This window comes from Alligator sinensis, unplaced genomic scaffold (assembly GCF_000455745.1).
Source record: "Alligator sinensis unplaced genomic scaffold, ASM45574v1 scaffold514_1, whole genome shotgun sequence".
In the NCBI taxonomy this organism is placed as follows: Eukaryota; Metazoa; Chordata; order Crocodylia; family Alligatoridae; genus Alligator; species Alligator sinensis.
The window spans coordinates 1,256,123-1,275,063 of NW_005842385.1; the positions used below are offsets into that span (position 1 = coordinate 1,256,123).

The 18,941-nt window shown below is 40.5% G+C and overlaps 1 protein-coding gene across 8 annotated transcripts in view; it reads left to right on the forward strand.

Moving 5' to 3' along the window:
• Positions 1-18,941, forward strand: part of RELCH (RAB11 binding and LisH domain, coiled-coil and HEAT repeat containing) — a 132,223-nt gene that overhangs the window by 14,274 nt on the left and 99,008 nt on the right. For all 8 annotated transcript variants that reach the window (XR_003095432.1, XR_003095433.1, XM_025211010.1 and 5 more), the window contains exon 2: positions 12,189-12,278. Coding sequence is in view for 6 of the 8 variants with exons in the window: in XM_025211010.1 (XP_025066795.1) it covers positions 12,189-12,278 (90 nt within the window). In the remaining 2 variants the exon portion in view is untranslated. The remainder of the gene's footprint in view (positions 1-12,188; positions 12,279-18,941) is intronic.

Here is an 18,941-nt window from a genome sequence, read left to right on the forward strand (position 1 = left end):
AGAGAGGTGGAGGCCATCTCTTCCCAGCAGCTCGCTGCCTCTCTCGCCAAAGAGCGGGCTGTGGTCATGAAAGCCAAAGCCTTCCTGACGACACCAGCGCTGCAGTCTTTGGTTGACCACATAGATCCTCCTGTCCCTTCTCAGCCCATAGCCTGAGACTGGGAGGATCGACGAGAACACTACCTCCGTTGTGGTAGTGTTCTCGTCTCAGATATGGCAACCACCAGGCATATGTGCCAGAGCATAGTGCACAAGGCAATTTTACTCAGCATGCCACAGCGAGCCTGGGCACTGGGAAGCTGCCACCAGCAGCCGGGAGGCTGCAAGTCCTGCTGCAAACAGACTGGGCTCTGTGGCAGGCAGCAGCTGCCCAGAGCCTGAGCCACCTGTGGAAGGCAGCCAGGAGACTTCAAACAGCTGCACTGGGGTGCAGAGTCCTGGTGGTGGCAGTGGCTGCATGCATACCTCAAGGCAAACAGTGGGAAAGGGGCCAGGACACCGGCTACCAGCAGCAAGGATCAGGCCCCTTGCACCTTCCCCACCTTCTGCCACTGGCAAGCCAAGTCAAGACATTGAGTCAAGGTTGGGGTGTTTTTGCCACTCCAGCCAAAAACGTTGCTGACTTCTGTTACAGTAAATGTTTGATTTCAATGTATGATTTGGGTTTTTTATCTATAACTTGTTAAAATGATATCTTCTGAAAGTTTTTCTGTGCGGCCTTCAACAGCTCACCAAAACTCATTAAGTGGCCCACAAGCCGAAATAATTACCCACCCCTAATTTCTATTACCTGTCATAATTCCTAAATGCTTATTGTAGCAGTTATGAATCTTTAGGTTTTAAACTGAAGCTGGACCTGCACTCTGTGCACCAATAGGAAGCATTCTCAGTTTTATTGGAGGCCTATAAAATATGGGGGAAATGCCACAGCTTCCCACTTCTGCAAATACGAATGGGCATCTTACAGTTACGAAGTTACAGAAATTTCTCTGCATGCCCATAAATAGTTGTAAGCATGTGTGTTTTTAGTTATGTCTGGAGATTTGTGAAAATATTAAAGTGTTAAATTCAGTTTCTTGTAAAAATCTGACAGTCTAGTTCTTTGATTTACTGTCTTGCACTATATTGTGCCATATTTCTTGGAACATTTCTTAGCACCTCCCTAGTAGGAAGGCATGACTAATTGTTAGTTATCCTGATTCTCTTCACCTGCTCACTAGGAAGTGACACTAGTACAGCAGACAAAAACCTTGCTAATGCATTAATGCACAGTAGAATTAGTCTGCTGCACATTAACATCACAAAAAAAGCATGCGCCAGTGCTACTGCGCAGTAGCATTGATTAGTACATTACGTTTTAGTACCTGTTATTACATAATTACGGCACAGTAATTAATGCCGGTGTAGACGCACCCAGCAAGACCTAGTATTATTGTCATGAACTGGAGGGGTGTGGGTTGTCTTGCATTATTCCTTGAGTTTATTTTACTAAGGCGACATGTGCTGTCTCTTTGTTCAGGTAATATTAAACTGTGTATAACCTTATTTTCCTTATGATTTTATGCATTGTGGTATTCGATATAAGTGTAACTTTGAGCTATGTTTATGTCATAACCATGGTGGTTGTAGTGGGGCAGTGACTTAAGTGGTCCTCACCTATTCACACTTCGGGCACTAATGACTTTAGCCCCTGGGTGAATAAAAATCAATTATTTAAGATCTGGTCTTTTTAATTTTTTTAGTTGAAATTCAATTTTTTTTAATTTTAAATGTGGATTTTTTTATTTTAAATTTTAATAAGGAAAACTTAATTATAAATAAACCAGCTTAAAATGAAATTTGAATTTAATACAGCACTGGCTATGGCATACATTTAATATATTATTTTAAACAAATTATGTGGAGTTAAAGGCTGTTTTTACTCTATATAAAAATGAGGGGGGAAAAACATCTAACTTTTGAAGTCAGTCTTCTCAGCTTTTTTGTGAAGATCAAGTGTGACGGGGCATCCAAACTCCCAGGTCTGTGGGTCTGGGAGGAAGACTGCTGACCCAATTATAGCTTTATGGCCCATAGATTTTTGTAGACCTGGTTATTGATCTTTGCTCAATTGAATTTGGAACTGACTTAGCACTTGGACTATTTAAAATTTATGGCACAATATTTCATATAACAGGGGCTTGATCCTGCAAGGGATGTAGGGTCTATACTGCTGGATACAAAGGATCAGAAAAGTCATCACAGGTGTTGGGAACCTGGCCTCTGACTCTAGTAAAGGCCACTGTATGTACTCCTTGATCAGGAATATCCACTGAGCCCACCCAGATGGTATCAAATTCCTGTTTTCTTTTCTCCACCTCAGCTCTAATTAGCCCAGCTTTCAAATGTATGAATATTTATGATTCAGCACCCATAATGGAGGCTTATTCTCTAGCTCATGGAAAAACAACCATCTGCTCAGTAACTACTAACCCACTATTTCTGAGTGGTTCTGGGTATTTCAGTTTAAATGGTCTTCCTTGGTCCCTTTGCGTGTGTAGAGATGTAGACCTTCACTTTTCAAGTGTTTTATCCATGTCTTTACATTCAAATCTGCAGCACACAAGGCTAGGGGGTTACAATAGCAGAAATCATGGCTTGTTACAGGGAGGGTTTGGGGGGAGGGGGTTTGCAGGTGGGGAACAGGGCATGGAGAAATCAAGGGTGTCATGGGTTATTGTCTCAGGGAGGAGGAGTCTTGGTTTGTTAGTTTCTTGTGTGGAGGAGGGAGAGGGAGTGGAATAAGGAGCAGTGTGTGCAACAGAGAAGACAATTGCTGGGCTCAATCAGTGCTGGGTTGGTGCCTAACTGCAAAAGAGGAAAATGCTGCTATGACATGGGCATCTACTAATCTCCCATCAATCATGCCAACCATAATCAATTTCAAGTCTAGAGGTGAACCATTCAAGCAACACTTGTTTGCTGATGGTGAGTTAGTCTCACCACTGAACTTGTAGAAAATCACCAGCAAAGAAGTTGGAACAAGAGTTTATCAGAGTGCTAAACCATCTTTGCCGAGAAGTAGCCTCTTGTGCTGGTGCAGAAAGAATATTTTCTTCATTTGGACTCTTTCATTCAAAGCTGAGAAAATCATCAGGAGTTGAAAAAGCAGGAAATCTTCTTTTGTTTTTTTTTCTTTCAGCCTATGAATGAAAAAGGGGAGGATGAGATCTATGAGTTTTAATAACTTGGAAGAAAGAGGGTAAACATTTTCAAAAAAGCCTACATAAAAAAAACAGTCTCATTTTAAAGAGAATTAAGCAAGTAGGAACTTAAGCTCAAATGACTTTGGTCTAGGCATTTTAGAAAATATTTCCCAGGGTGATCCAAATTAATTGGTTTAATTCACTAATTATAATTTATACTTGTAATACTGTAACAGTTAATAATTGTATTTAGTAAATTAGCTGTAAATGTGTACCATGGTTTGATTTAAAAAAAAAAAAAAAAAGTATCCAAAGCAGTTTTGTTTAATAAATCGGAAGTGCTGATTTTGTGTGTTTAATTAAAATTCAAGTTGCCATCTTAATGCAGCTTTATTACAGCTATGAACAAAAGTTAGTAATCTATTGAATAAGAAATATATTTCACCATTTTATAGCATGTCAGTGTAGGATTTCTAACAATCTAATAAACACATTAAATATATAAATTCAGAGAGAGAGAGTGTATACCCAGGAAACATGTACCAAATCTACTGTAAAAACTGTATTTAGTTGTAAATCAGCATGTTTTAACTGTTATATCAACCAGTGAAAATATACCTCCCTTTTTAAAGAAACCCAAAAAAAATATACAATGGGAAAGTTGATTTAAAAAAATCAATCATTTAAATTAGGCTGGGGGAAGGGGGGCTTCCTGAGTACTAGATCCCAAGAGGTGGCTGGAGGTGGGTGCAGCAGAGCTCACCAGGCAGTGCAATGCAGGCTCAGTCCGCAGCGCTCCATATAGGGCCGAGCCCTGCCCAGGGCAACCAGTGTCGAATGCCGGCCCTGGCCCCAGCCAGTGTATACAGCTTCCTGGCAGGGCTGCTCTGGTTGCAGCTGCAGCTGCCTGGGTGCTGCTTGGCAGCCCTGCCTCCAGTGGCCCCTGCTCCTCCTCCTCTACTTGCCCCTGCTGTGCCACTCTGTGGAGGGAAGCTTTGGCTGGGTGACTCACCAGCTCCTTCCACCCACTCAGCCACCCAGAGGTGGCTGCTTGTTGTGCTGGTGGGCATAGGTGGGAGAGTGGTGCAGGCTACCCCAGGCAGGGCTCAGCCCCATGCAAAGTGCCGCGGGGGCAGCCATGGGCTGGATCCAGTCAATTGGCTGGTGCCCCCCACAGGCTGGATCCAATCAGTTGATGGGCTGGGTCCAGGCCGGGGCCATATTTTGCCCACAACTGCCTGACTTGAGACTAACACAGCTAACTCTTTTTGATGCTTAAGATCATTACCATGTAACTTGCACTGCTTCTTCAGGCTCAAGGCAGAGCAAGGTGTAACACCTTTTTAGAGACTAACTCAGTCAGAAATGCATAAGCTTTCATAGGCACCAGCTTACTTAAGTCAGATACTAGTCCAGTAACACCCCTCCCCTTCTCCTCCCCCACAGCCTCCATTTCCCCCTCTCTTTTCCCCCTCTTCCCTCCACCCCTGACATTGCTGCCTCTGCTACTGCTACTTTCCCTCTGGCTTCAGCATCAGGGCTGCTGCCACCACAACTGTTGATGGGTGGCTGGGCTCCATGGTCTGTCATGTGCTACATGCCCCAAGCTAGAGTGGGGACAGAGTCATGCTGGAACCAGAGAGGTAAGCGGCGGGGGAGGGGGGAGAACTGGTTAGGGGGGGGAAGGCATTGGGGCATACAGACAGTGGGTGGGGATTAGCATGGGCCAGGTGTTTGTTGCGGGGGGCAGGTCAAGGGCCAGGGGTCAGGCTACTTGACTTCACTGCTGCCTGTCTCCACCCCCTGCCACTGCTTACCCATGGGAGGGACAAATTTAAGATGATCAACCAATAGTTAGTTTATAGACACAGAAAGTTATAACAAAATTATAAATTTTCCATGTCTAGATTCTGATTATTGGGGGTAATCTTTAAATTCAGAGTAATCTTGGATTTGGGTAAATACATTTTTCTTCAAACAAAGGGTTTACTGTGTTTGGTGGTGTTTTGTTTTTTTAACAGTACATCTCAGCAGTAGTATGATTTCCTGTGAGAATGGAATATTGTATGCATTTTAGGAAGAGCAAAGTGTGCCCCCAATTTTTATACCTGGGGCATGCTTTTTTTTCCCCTGGATTAAAAGTTTGGGAAGCACTGCCTTAGAGACCTAACTTGCAGAGAATCTCCAAGTTCATTCAGAGTATTTAAGTAAGCTGTTGCCCACAAAAGCATATATATTTGTGAACAAGTTATCTCTAAGGTGCCACTGTGCCCTGACTGCTCCCTGATTCCTAAAATATTAACACTCTGAGTCTCTTGAGCAAAATAGAAATCTCTGAACCATGAGTGCCAACTGTATAATATTTGGTCTTCTAGATTTTTTTTTTTCTTCCACTAATAGGGGTGAAGAAACTGAGAATTTGTGCAGGAGGCCTCCCTTGCCTACTAGGAAGATTTCCAGTCTTTTCAACTTTGCTGCTGTTCTCTATGCATGTGTAACTTATCTGCATTAATCCTAGAGTAGTGGAAATAATAAAGTGGGTTCCCTTTCTGAAAGCTTGTATTGTTTATCTACTTGAGCATTAAATCAGAGCCATTATTTACGTTCTCTTCCCTGCTTCTTTTTTTCACCTGATAAATAGTTAAGGGCTTTACCAAAATAAAGCCTACTGATTCAGACAAAAGGGTTTGGGGGGGGGGAGGAGTAGAAGGGGCGGGTCATTCATAATAGCAAATTATGGCATGTTATAAAATCTGCTTATGGGACATTGTCAATAGGAAAAATAGTGAGACAGCAAAAAGGCTTTGCCTTACAAAGTCCTATTGAAATCCGTAGAATAAAAGAGTAAATTAAAACGGAAATATTTTCAGCAATTTTATTCTCCCATATGAGGCTGCATCATTACTTATTATCCACAGACAAGGTTCTTTGGGTGACTCTCCTATCTTTTATTAGACCAACTTAAGTTATTAGTTCAACTTAAGTTGAAGATATCAGATTCACCCAAAGAACCTTGTCTGCCCATGTCCTTAGCCAATACGGCTACAGCCTACACACTTACTATCCACATGCTTTTTAAATAAAAAATTGCCCCAAGTTTCACATGGGGAGAGCTATTAAGTTTAAAGTTGCATGCATCATTCATTCCAAAATGAATCACCTTTTTGGAAGATGTCAGTATGTTGTGGCATATTGAGTATGATGTATAACTATAAAGCCTGGTTATAAGCTGTCATTTAACTGGCTTATTTTCTTGTATTCCTGTCAAACTAATTCCCCTGCCACATCCTGATTATCCCGGAAACCTGAAGTCTTGCAAAACAGATAGACTAGCCTACAAGGACCAAATATTTAGTTGTTCGGGTTGCTTGGCATTCAGTGCCTGTCCTCTCCTTTGCTATTTCTTTGGTAGTACTTTTTTGCTAGGTGTGGGAGGTCATAGCTGTCTTGGCTTGGGTCTACAGCTCCATTCTTGTAGAGTTTTTACATATAATAAAGACTGTTCTCACCCTAAAACTGGTTCTCTGAGGCCATGCCTGTGCTTCAGACTTCAGGTAAGTATAAAAAGCCAATATTAGTTTTAAAAACCTGGCTTGGAAAAAGGATGCAATTTAGTTGTTTCAAAATGGACCTCCTTGTAGACTAATTTTTACCTTGCAGGGTAATTAGCAGACATGGGTTTCTGCTGCTGCAACAAGACTGCTTCTGCTTCTGTCATGCCAGCTAGTTAGGGTATCTGTACAGTAAAGTGTAGTCTGCAGGGTAAGCATACTCGGTGACTGCCAACAAGGGAAATTAACCAGGATTGTTTCTTAGCTGTCTCTATTGACACTTTACCCAGCCTGCAAAAGTGTCCAAACATTGTACACTACAAAACATCATCTGTGTTTTAACTTGTACAGTAAACCTGGAAGTGCAGAGTATGTTACTGAGATAGGAGGTGAATTTTTAAATCCAGAAGTTCTGATCAATTTTATGCTGTAGCTGTTAAGCAACATTAAATAGTTGCCATAAGGTAACATTAATGCAAATGTAATGATCATTGTAGTCCCGGTTTTGAAGAGGAAGTTAATTGCTGTTAAAATATATTAACATTGTTTCTACTTACTCATTCCCTGAGAATTTTGCTGCCCAACATCTGTTTTTCTTTGTTTTTTCAATTAGACTTGCACATTTCCAAAGTAAGCTCTGCTCCCCACCTACAACTGTATGAAAAGGCCGGCTACAATTAGTTCTTGCAACAGCTTCTTCCCTTCATATCAATTAAAACTTTGAACCAAAATTCACAAAGGGATTACAAGTGAAAATGTAGAGCTATTAGAAGGAAATAATTTCAACAATATGGGCAATTTGAGGCAAGTCTTTCATTCCCTGAAAACATAAAAAAATCATGAAATTGACTCACCCTGTCTATCTTATTTACTTAGGAATCATAGAAAATTAGGCTTGGAAGAGACCTCAGGAGGTCATCTGGAGTCCAACCCCTTGCTCAAGGTAGACTCAGCCCTGATTAAACCATCATCAGTTGTGAAGGTAGCCGTGCCCCAGAAAACATTTAACACCCAGAGATAGTGACAAATTCTATAGAAGTATGTACAGCAGTAGTAGTAATGTGCCTGTCCCCCAGAAACTTGCTTGAGACCACCAAGTCATTCTTTCTAACTTTATGTGACTTGCATAGATTGATTCTTGGTACTTTACATGTGAAAAAGTAGTACAATGAGAGTGGTTTTTAAAGTATTATTTTACTTATTACTGAGCTTGGAACATTAAAATATAAGCGAGAAATATCAGAACTATTTCTGCATTCTGACAGGTTTCTGGTGGCAAAACAAACAGGACAAACAAGTGCAAGGTAATGTCAGCCCTCCAAAGTTCATTCTGTAGTGAAGCAGATGGAATTTGTCAGAAATCCCACCTGCACAATAATATCCCTGGTAATCAGGAACATAATAGGAAAAGAAATCCCTTATTACGTCAAATTATATGTAGGGTTGAAAATACTGCCTATTTTAAAAAGCTCAATTTCCTCTTATAGGACCCATTTTAAGCGTCTTAAAACATTATGGGACATTTGGGTTGACACTGTCGGTATCAACCTTAGGCTGAACTTCTGGAAACATTCAGTTGAAAAAGTTCAGTTCGGTTGTTGGAGAACAAGCATTGTGGGGAAATGTTTTGGCGCACACTTGAGCTCAGACAACCTTGTCTTGGGAATTTTAGCACCCTGAACTTGAATTGTGGTGTAGGAGTATGGCTTTTGCAACTCATGTATGCCTCTTGTTCCCATGAAAGTTCACCCCAATGTAGTTGGTTTATAAGCTTTGAAAAGCAGTGCACACGCTTAGACTTCCTAAACCTTTGTAGGCAGAATCTCTGAAGATCCTGTCTGTGCTGAGAATAGTCTAAGACAGGGCTGAGACTTCTTACAGTTTCAGTTCTTTGTTGCTATATGGCAGATACCAGAAGAGACTCACGCAGCCTGTATGTGTAATATGCTTTGTGTTCACCATGTCAGTGTTAGGCAACATGGAAGAAGAAGTTGTCCAGCCTTGTGCAGAAAAATCAGGGCTAGGGCTGGATCTGGGTCTGGTGCAGGATTGAAGGGAAACTGGGGAAACAGCTCTGTCTGCCGAGCTAGATTATGGAGGGAGAACTAGTGCACTGGCTGGGCAGGGAGCCTGGGAAAAGGCTTTTGCAGGTTGGAGTGACTGAAACTAAATTGAAGGTCTAATGCAAAAGACAGGCAGCCAGCAGAGTTGAGAGAATTTGTGCTGGAGGGAGAGAGGAAACGTATCAGACATGGAGACAGGAAGCAGAAGGCTGGACTTTCTGCACAAGGCTAACTTTATTTTTAATATATTTATTTGATTTATATGCTGCCTCAAGTGCAGAGAAGGGAGTGGGGACAGGCAGAAGAGGTAAAGCTTAAGAATGAGCAGAAGATTTGTCTGCTAGACAAGTGGTTCTCAACCTTTTTGTACTAAAACTCATTTGTAAACGCCAGTCTTGACCCAGTACCCCTCGTTCCTGACCTTCTGCCCCCAGGGCCCAGCCCCCCAGTATGAGGTGGGGATGTGGGCCGGGAGGGGTCCCAAGGAGCCCCTCACAGGCTTGACCTCTTCCAGCCTGCAAGGGAAAAGCCCGTTTCCTATGTTTTTCTGCTTTAAAGGAGAATCCATTTTTAAAATTTGTTGATCCATGTTTAAAGCTTGTTCACAACCCTTTCATATATTCTTGCAACTCGCTTCTGGGTCACAACCCACGGGTTGAAAAATGCTGTGAGAGCATGCACCTGTCCTAAGTGTGGAATTGGAACCTAGGATTCCTGTGCATAGCTGACCTTGTACTAGCAAAGTCCATCTCTTACCCCTTCAGCAGCAGTCCATGCAAAGAGTAAACAGCCTGTTAGGTCAAGTAGAAGAGGTTTTTACAGTAGATCTGTAAGTTCCAGCCCCACTGATGACTAGTGAAGGTATTGATACATGATTTTATGCAGTTTCTAGGGACTGTCTTTGGTATTTTTAAAAACTCAGGTTAAAAGATTATTAAGATTTGTAAAGTCAAGCACTGAAAAGACAGGTAGTACCAAAATTAAGCTTTCCTGTGAAACCTTAAGTAACTCCCTTGTGCCGGCACTCTTTGATAGTCTTTAGTGACTGACCACCATGCTATTTTCTACATGGCTTCTACTTCACTTGGTCAGAAAAGCTGGAATGAGATGAAAGTCTTTTAAGAGAAGATTTGAATATTTTGGAATTAAGACAATAGAACACTGCCCTGGAGAATTCAGTTTCATCCCCGTTGGACAAATCATTTAAGCCAGTTTTCACAAGTGGTCACTATTTGTTGCATCTGTTTCACTAGTACCCGACTTCAAGCCCTAAGGTCTGAAATACAGAATAGCTGCAAATGAAAGCAATGGGAACAATGCTTTGAACATAAGGTGGTACATACAACAAACTTTGCTTTAAAAAAAAATGGTTCTCAGCATTTCATTAGATACTAGTGGATACTCTTGATGCCACTTAAACTTTCTGAATTGGTTCTGCATCTATAAACCGCTATTTTCACACCTTCTCTCTGAGCTGTTGTAAAGAGTAAGTTAATGTTTTAAAAGCGCTCATATTATATCCATGAGCTGCACAGAGTTCCCGGAGAGGGGATTTAATAAATCTTGTCTTCAGTGTGGTGTTTGAATAGTAGGTAGTAAATAAGGCAGTAGGACCACATGTAAATAATTAACAAGGAAGAAAAACTAAACAGAACATTGAATAGATGCTCATCTAGGGAGCATAGTCTTTTCTGCAGATTCACTGAGGCCAGACCTGATAGGAAAAAAAGTATAACTAATGTATTGAAATGTAGTTCTAAAAGGCAGCTGAACTAAGGTTGCAAAGGCAACTTTAATTCTGGCAATGCCTAACAGTGCTTTGCTAGATTGGGCAGACTTGCCTTAATGTTCTTTTATTATGGTCTGTATGCATGAATATAAATGTGTGCTTTAAGCTTATTGTACATTTACATCTATAAGAAAAGAGAAAAATCTTCGTATGTTTTAGCAAAACTCAAATTTGTTTTCTTAAAGTTTCATATCTATCTAGTTCTGGGCACCACACTTCAGGAAGGATGTGGATAAGCTCTAAATGGTACAGAGAAGGACCACCCGTGTGATTAGAGGACAGGCCCTATGAGGAGAGACTCCGGGAACTGTGTTTGTTCAGTCTGCATAAGAGAAGACTGAGAGGTGACTTGATAGCTGCCTACAAGTATGTCAGGGGTAACCTGCCCATGGCAGAGACTCGGACTTGATGATCTTACAGGTCCCTTCCAGTCCTTCTATTCTGTGATTCCCTTTTTCTCCCCCATTCCTCAAATGGTTAGTGCCTGTTAGTTGGACTTTTTGGAGTAGAGACTATTTCAGTGCTTGTTGATTTTTTTTTTTTTTTTAAGTTGCAAAAAAACAGTTTTTCTATCTCCTTGACAATAGGACTGTTCCTTTTGGTAGATGATTGTCAGTTATTGACAATTAAAATTAACTTTTCTACAGGGCTACTTATATCACTTCAAAACTTTTAGGGCATTTTGGGTGCCACTACAACTGAAATAAATAGTATGCATCCTAAAAAAAAAAAAAAAGAGAGAGAGAGAGAAAAGAAAGGAAAAAGGGGGAAAAAAGAAAAATATTTATTAAAAGTGAGTGGTGTATAAGACTTCAGTCACTTCTGCTGATACATATATATTGTTTTTAAGGCAAATATATTATGCTTAAAACAAAAGTGGAATTAGAATCTTATTTTAGTGTTATTCCTTTGAGTTTAATTTTACTTTTGTGGTATGAGCTGTGCTCTAGTTCATACTGTAACTAACATCATGCAAAATTCTCAAATGTAAGTTCAGGTATGTATGCATTGCCTGAAATGTTTCTGCTTAACGTTAAGAAATATTTTAAAGAAACATTTATTCTAGTTACCATATGGCTGATGTGCCTTAAAATATTCAAAGGGGAAGGAAGTAAAAGATTGTGGCAGCTGCAGATCTGTATCTCATTAGAAACTCATGTTTAAGGTGATTGTATTCTTATACTGTGTGCTTGGATTCCGGAGGGTTCTGGTGGGAGGTGCTATGTAATACAGTCAGATCTGGTACGACTAAACAACTAAATCTTTGTGGCATTTGATAGAAAACCGAAGGGATTGTTTTGTGGACAAGAGAAATTATTTTTTTTTCCTGACATAGCATAATGATAGCCTGAATATTAAATATTTTTTCTTTATGGTTTTATTATTTTCTGTAGCCCATCCTGCTACATGGATGAACTGGATACCTTGTTCAGGTCATGGTAGTATTTTAATCTTAAAAGACAGATTTCTTTTAAAAAATTTTGAGTCATTGTGGAGACCAAGATTTTGTACCAGTCCAATCGGAGAATAATCTTTAGGCTTTAGACCACTCCCACCCCCTCACCCATGGTTAAATTCCTTTTATTTCCCCCTCTTGTAGATCGAGCTGGAAGCATCAGTACTCTTGATTCCTTAGACTTTGCAAGATACTCTGATGATGGAAACAGGGAGACAGATGAGCGAGTAGCAGGTGAGTAAGACTTTTCATGTGGGGTGGAAGTCCTAGAATATTAAGCTTGCCATATGGCTTCCATTTTTGGCAACAAGAATTGTAAATTCATGATTTCCGCATAGCAAATGTGTTAAATTTCACTGTGGTTTAATTTGTGTCAGTTTTATTCCACATTTTTTTCAAATATACCGTCTAAGTTGTAACTGATAATTTCATATGAACAAAAAGAAGCAAAATGTACCTCCAAGTACACAGCCCTCATAATGCATTAGATGCTCTACAGACATCTCCCTTTCACAATCAGAGTAGAATCTTAACCGTGTTATAACATTGTTCATTTTGAGAGTAGCTATTCCTTCCTTATCTAAAACTTATGTTTGATAGGCAAGTGTTTACCTATTGAGCGAGCTGATGGTAAGCACCTAGTTTGTTTATGCAGTTCTCAGAAGTACAGAATTCAGCTGTCATGCCTTCCCTGGTCTAGTCTTGAAATGATCTAATTTAGTAAAGCCTACCTGGCAAGAAGCTTTGTGTAATAAGGATCTGTGTTTGATTGTCCATCAAATACTTCCCATCCGCCTAGCCTACATCCAAATTAGCCCAACATTATCACAATCAAAACCAAGTAATTCCTTTGTTGTAATGCAGGGCTGTCTTACATTTAAGTGGCCTAGGGCTGCGCACCTTGTACACTGCCACAATATGAGCCATATGCCTCCCAGACTACATGCTGCATAGACGCTCCCTTCTCCCACCCCCCTGCCTCCCCCCACCATCCTACACCACAGGCAACCCCACCATACCCTTAGCTTCTAAGCCATGGGCTCCCCTGCTGCACCACACCATGCCACCCCTACAGGAGGAAGGCATGGAAATGCTGCTGTTGCATCCAGAGGAGTAGAGAGAGCAGTGGCAGGGTGGGAGCCCAGAGGCTGTAAATTTAACCCCTTGTGGACAGCCAGCTGGATTGCCCTTTAAAGTATCTCTAGCTACCTGCATGGGGCAGTGTCTAGTGATTACCCTGCAGTGCCCTTTTTGGCCCGTTTTCATCATCCTGGGTTGGGTTCTCCAAACAGTCTTGCAGCAGCAGCATCTCCTTTTCCTATTTACTAGCAAGCTCTCTTTCAGACAACTCTCAGTTTCTGAGCTCTACTCTCTTGATCCCATCCTCCTTTATTTTCCTCTGTCCAGCTCCTGCCACTGGTTTTACTTTATAGCAGGGCTGAACTAGTTTGACACAAAGCTCTCTAACCACCATTCTGCCTTATCACAATGACTTTGTCTCCTCCTTTCTCTCTCTGAATCTTAAGATCTTTGGGGGTAAGCAATAAAGAACAGCAAGGATTTCTGACTTTATTGAATTCACAGACTAGGAGTTTGGTTGGAGTTCCAAATTCAACTCCATGTTCATATATCATCAATAGCTTAAAACCTTTTTCGCTTCTTATTGCAGTTTTCTTTTGTATATATAATGTTACCATCATCTGTGACTTTCTACTTGAAAAGTAAAGAAGAGGGAGAGAGAGCCTTCCTTTCTTCCCCCCGCCCCCGTCCAGAGGTGGTCTAGGGGAGAGGATTAGCTAGAACCAAATAAGATGTAATGTAATATACTTGACTTGATGCTACTTCCTGGAGCTATAGATAACTTATTTTATATCTTGCAATTATACAAATGGAACTTAATCCTGTCCACATGATTGTGTTGTCTAGGTTCCCATTTGTGTGCTATTTAGAATCATTTCCTTCCCAGAGTCTCAAATAAAATACAATTCAGCATTTTAAAATGCATCTGGAAGGTGCTAGACTTCAAAAGACTGGATTTTTTCTGTAGAACTGCTGAAAAGTTGCAAGGAGTTGCTGAACTATAATACTTTTTGCCCAGTTGATAAACGTTACTCTCCAGCCACAGAAAATTTGGTAAGACTTTCATGTAGGGGAAATTCACATGAAAATTGGAGCATTGGCTCTACTGTATAATTCCTCTACTTTTGTTAAGATACATGTCTTGAAGAAACCTTAATGACAAAATTAGATAACACTCCAATATAAAATTAATTAAACTTCTATTAAAATCAAGGCAGTCTTTAACATAAGGATCACTTTTAAAATTATTGAGGGCAACAGATGTATTCTCTCTTCACACTGTAACATAGTATTAGTTGTCTTGAACCTTCCTTTTAATTTGTTACTAATGTAGTGGAGTCCACTAGACAAATGTGTGGTAAACTATTGCCCATTTCTATAATATAATACATTTGTGAGTTGCATGGCACATTTCTGTACAATGTCACATCAGTTGAAAGACACAAAAATATTTCCTTAATATCTGTAAAAATTGATTACTGGTTTTGGTCCAAGTAGAGGATTGGATGATGTTTCTGTATAACTGTGTCCTTTTAACTCTTTCCAGAGGACTGAGTCAGCTTGAAATTCCAGTTTAATTAGAGGCAGTACAATTCTCATTTCCTGTTGCTAAGTGAAATATCTACCCAAATGGTAAACTGACTGCACAAGGAAAAGGGGTACTTTTTTAAAGTGTTTATAGTCATACTGGGTGTTAATTCCAACAAAGGAAAGGGCATAAGATATTTCTCTACATTTACTGAGTTTCTTTTAAAAAAAAAAATCAAATAGATATTATTTTAGAGTTAAAGCATCTCCAAGCCACAAAGCCCCTTTTTCAATTTTAAAAAAAGCTTGACCGAGTGTTATCCTTATTTCTCCTTGTTTTCTTGCTTTGTTCTTTCCTCTCATCTAATTAAAGATTCTGATACCATAGCTGCCTTAGGGAGTTAGAATTTCAGCCTTTTGGAAAAGTATCATTTTAAAATCTAACATGCAGGAGCTAGGTTGAACTATTTTTAGTTACCTTTTTGTACTGTTGTTTCTCCCTTTTCAAGGATTTCTGTAGACAGACATGAATTTTAACTGATTTTTCTAGTTGTCACCTTTGAAAGCTGTAAGATAGGAAACATAAGTAGTTAAATAGGCCCTTAGAGAATCACTTTTAAACCCAAAAGTGTGCTGGTTGCTTTTTAGATTTTTTATATAGCCACAACTGAGACAAAACTGGCAAATCTGCCAAATGATGTCCTTTTCTTGTTGCTTTTGCCATTGTATCCAACACCAGTCTTAATTTTTTATTTCTTATTACAGTGGTTCAAGATATCTGCTTGCTTTTTTCTCTCATTTAATTTTCCATATAAGTATTTGGTCTTTAAGTGAGTGTTATAAGCAGAAAAGGAAGTGCCCTGTAAAACAGACCTGTGCATTTCAAATTTCCCATTCCTCTTCATCCTAAATAAAATAACTAAAGGAAAAAAATCTCTCAAGTTCTTCTCTCTGAGCCTGCCATTTTAAGGAATATGGTCAAGGAAAGCTAAGTGAACTCTTATTGTGACACTTTTTTTTTCATTGTGTGTTTAACTGAATAAAGTATAAGACATGAAATCTTAGCAGTGTGGATAACCCTGACAAACCAAATTATACCTTAAAATTGTTTAGCTGCTTCAGTGTCCGATTTAAGTGTAAATGTCAAAAGCTGTGTATCGGAAATTGCCTAATGTATGTGACACAATTCATGTTCTTAAAGCTAACTGTATAAAAGGTGAAAATTGCCAGAAGCTGACCTGCTTTACTTGAAAATTCATTCAGTGAGATACTTAATTGCATACTTCATTTTGAGATCTAATTGGGGGGGAGGGAGAACTAAAGCTTTTGTTGTAGAGATGATTGGGTTATTAATTCTCCTCTTAATGTTCATTATGATAAATTAACTAGCTAATGAAAATATATTCCATTCCTACAGAATAATTTAAAATTCTTAAATTGTAATGTATGACATCCTAGATTTTAAAAAGTAGATGCTCTAACTCAAAAATCTAAGACCAGTGGCTTTTTCATTTTTAATTTTCTCTATAGAAACCTTTTAGTAGTTTTTGATGTGTGCATCTCAAGGTTTTAGAAAATGCAATAGCTACAAACCCTCTATCAAGACCACAGGTTTGGAAATCTGGTAACTTGGGTAAGTGTTGTGCCCTGTTTTTGGATTATGAACTTGACCATGGGAATTTTATTTTGTGTTCATAAAGTTCCTTCTCTGACCATTCGTTCCCCTTCACAGCTATCGATGTGGGTATTAGTACTCACTAGATTACTACTGGCTAGAGTAGCAGAGTACATATCAGTGCTGTGCAAAGTACCATTATGAATGTATTTCTGTAAGTTATTTGGGGACTAGGTCTGAGTGATTGCCTCCTTTTACCAGACCTTAGTGAAAATGAAAGAACCTTTTGTCAGAAGCCAGGTTTTTAAGAATATCTGTTGCACACATCATCAGTGGAAGGGAACCTTTTCCTAGCACAACCACTACATTTCTGACCTGACAAATTTTGTCTGCAAGGGAAATGTATACAATGTCTTCAGAGGACAAGCCTGGAAACAAATATTTACAATCTTTCTGGATACTGAAAACCATGGACTAAATATAGCCAGTGATTTTATGCCTCAGTATAATTTACCTTCTCCCTCTAACTTCTGTGTACCCCACGGGTGGTAATTACACATTTCCTCTTTTGAATGATCTTATAGGTTTATCTATTTCATCTGACCTTTACTTATTTTTCAGCTACTTCTGATAAGTTCTCTGGCAGGTTTACTTCTTCCTTCCCTTTCTTTAAGTGACCATTTTCATTTACATAATATAGTTGTTCTACCTGGGGTTTAGCTTAGGCTGCATTTGCTGTTCTCATGAACAGAGTCTCCTAGTCGCCATGTTAGTCAGAAGTCCCAGGTAGTCAGCAGTGTTAGTCTGAAGTCGGTCAGAACGCAGTGTAATAATGCACTTTTATAGACTAAATAAGATTATATAGAGAGCACAAACTTTAGTGAACCCAAGTTTACTTCATCAAATGCTCTTTCATGTGGCGTCAGATGCCAACTTCCAAATCTATGAGTCACTGTCTGATATTATCACTCAATGCACAGATTCCTTCTGAGCATTTGTAAAGATTGCAGCTATCAATTAGGTGCTGTGGTGTTTGTTGGGCATCACATTCACACTGGGGACTGTCTAAGATATTCATCTTGTGCACAGTTGTTTTGAAGCATCTGTTTCCAGATCTCAGTCTGTTCAGCTTGACCCATGCTTCTCATGCCCAATGTTGGACTCATTTGATGTTGGTATAAAATACTGTAGGAATAGGTCTGACCTTTCCCAGCATTCATCCCATTCTGTAGCTGCCCATAGGCTTGGGTCAACATCTCCAATCTCTTCCTGGAGCTTGTGGGCTTCCTGTAGTCATGGATTATGAGTTTTAAGCCTCTGTCTATTCAGGTCTTCAGTTAACAGTTGGGGGAGCATGTGATTTTCATCATCTCTTGCATCTATTGCCAGTAATGATGTTAAGGTCTAGCATCTTATATCATTCAGTCTAATGCCTGAAAGGATAGGGAATACATCTGTGTGTGTGTGTAAGTTATGCAGCCTGTTACAAGTTTCAGCACACTGGATGATACAGAAGCATGGTGTTCTGATGGGGCTTATGCCATTGCAAGTGCAGTGGCTCTGAGCACTCTGAAGTTAACACCCCATGTCATGCCGGCTAAACAGGTTAAGGCAGCTACCCATGCAGAGACTTTACTGTTGACCTTCTGAATGTTGTATTTATAGGTGAGGGAACAGTTTAATACGATTCTTTGGTAGGTTGGGGTATGCTCATGGGGAAAAATGTGGTTGCCTGTTATTCAGTGTGCTCTTGGCTCAACGATTGTCCAAGTGGAAGAGCGATAATGATACTGATTATTGATACTCAACTTTAGGCAGCACCTGTGGAGATAGCAATAAGTTACATGTCATACTCAGTGTCTTTTCCAATTCTGTCATGTTAGTTTCCTGGGCTACTATGGCAACATCATCAGCATACATATGTGGCTTGGATCAGGGGTAGGCAACCCCTGGCATGGGTGCCAAGAGTTTCATAGTTGTTAGGGTCGGAAGGAACCTGAGGAGATCATCTAGTCTGACCCCCTGCCATGGCAGGAAAGAGTACTGGGGTCAAAGACCCCGGCCAGATGTTTGTCCAGCCGTTTTTTAAAGACCCTCAGGGTAGGAGCCAGCACCACTTCTCTTGGAAGTTGGTTCCAGATCCTAGCCACCCTGACAGTGAAATAGTGCTTCCTAATGTCTAGCCTGAAACTACCCTCCGCTAGCTTGTGTCTGTTTCTTGTAACTCCTGGGATTGCTCAGGGGAACAGGGACTCTCCCAATGCCTGCTGGTCCCCCTTGACTAGTTTGTAGACTGCCACTAGATCCCCTCTCTGCCTTCTCTTTTGGAGGCTGAACAGGTTCAGGTCCCTCAGCCTCTCCTTGTAGGGCCTGTCCTGCTGACCCCTGATCATGCGGGTGGCCCTCCTTTGGACCCCCTCCATATTGGCCACATCCCTCCTGAAGTGCGGTGCCCAGAACTGGACACAGTACTCCAGCTGCAGCCTGACCAGTGTCGCATAGAGGGGGAAGATCACCTCCTTCGACCTGCTTGAGATGCATCTGTGGATGCACAACAAGGTATGGTTGGCCTTCCTGACCGACTCCCCACACTGTCGGCCCATGTTCATTGTGGCATCGGTAATGACTCCAAGATCCTTTTCTGTCTCAACACTGGCGGGAAGGGGGGTCCCCCC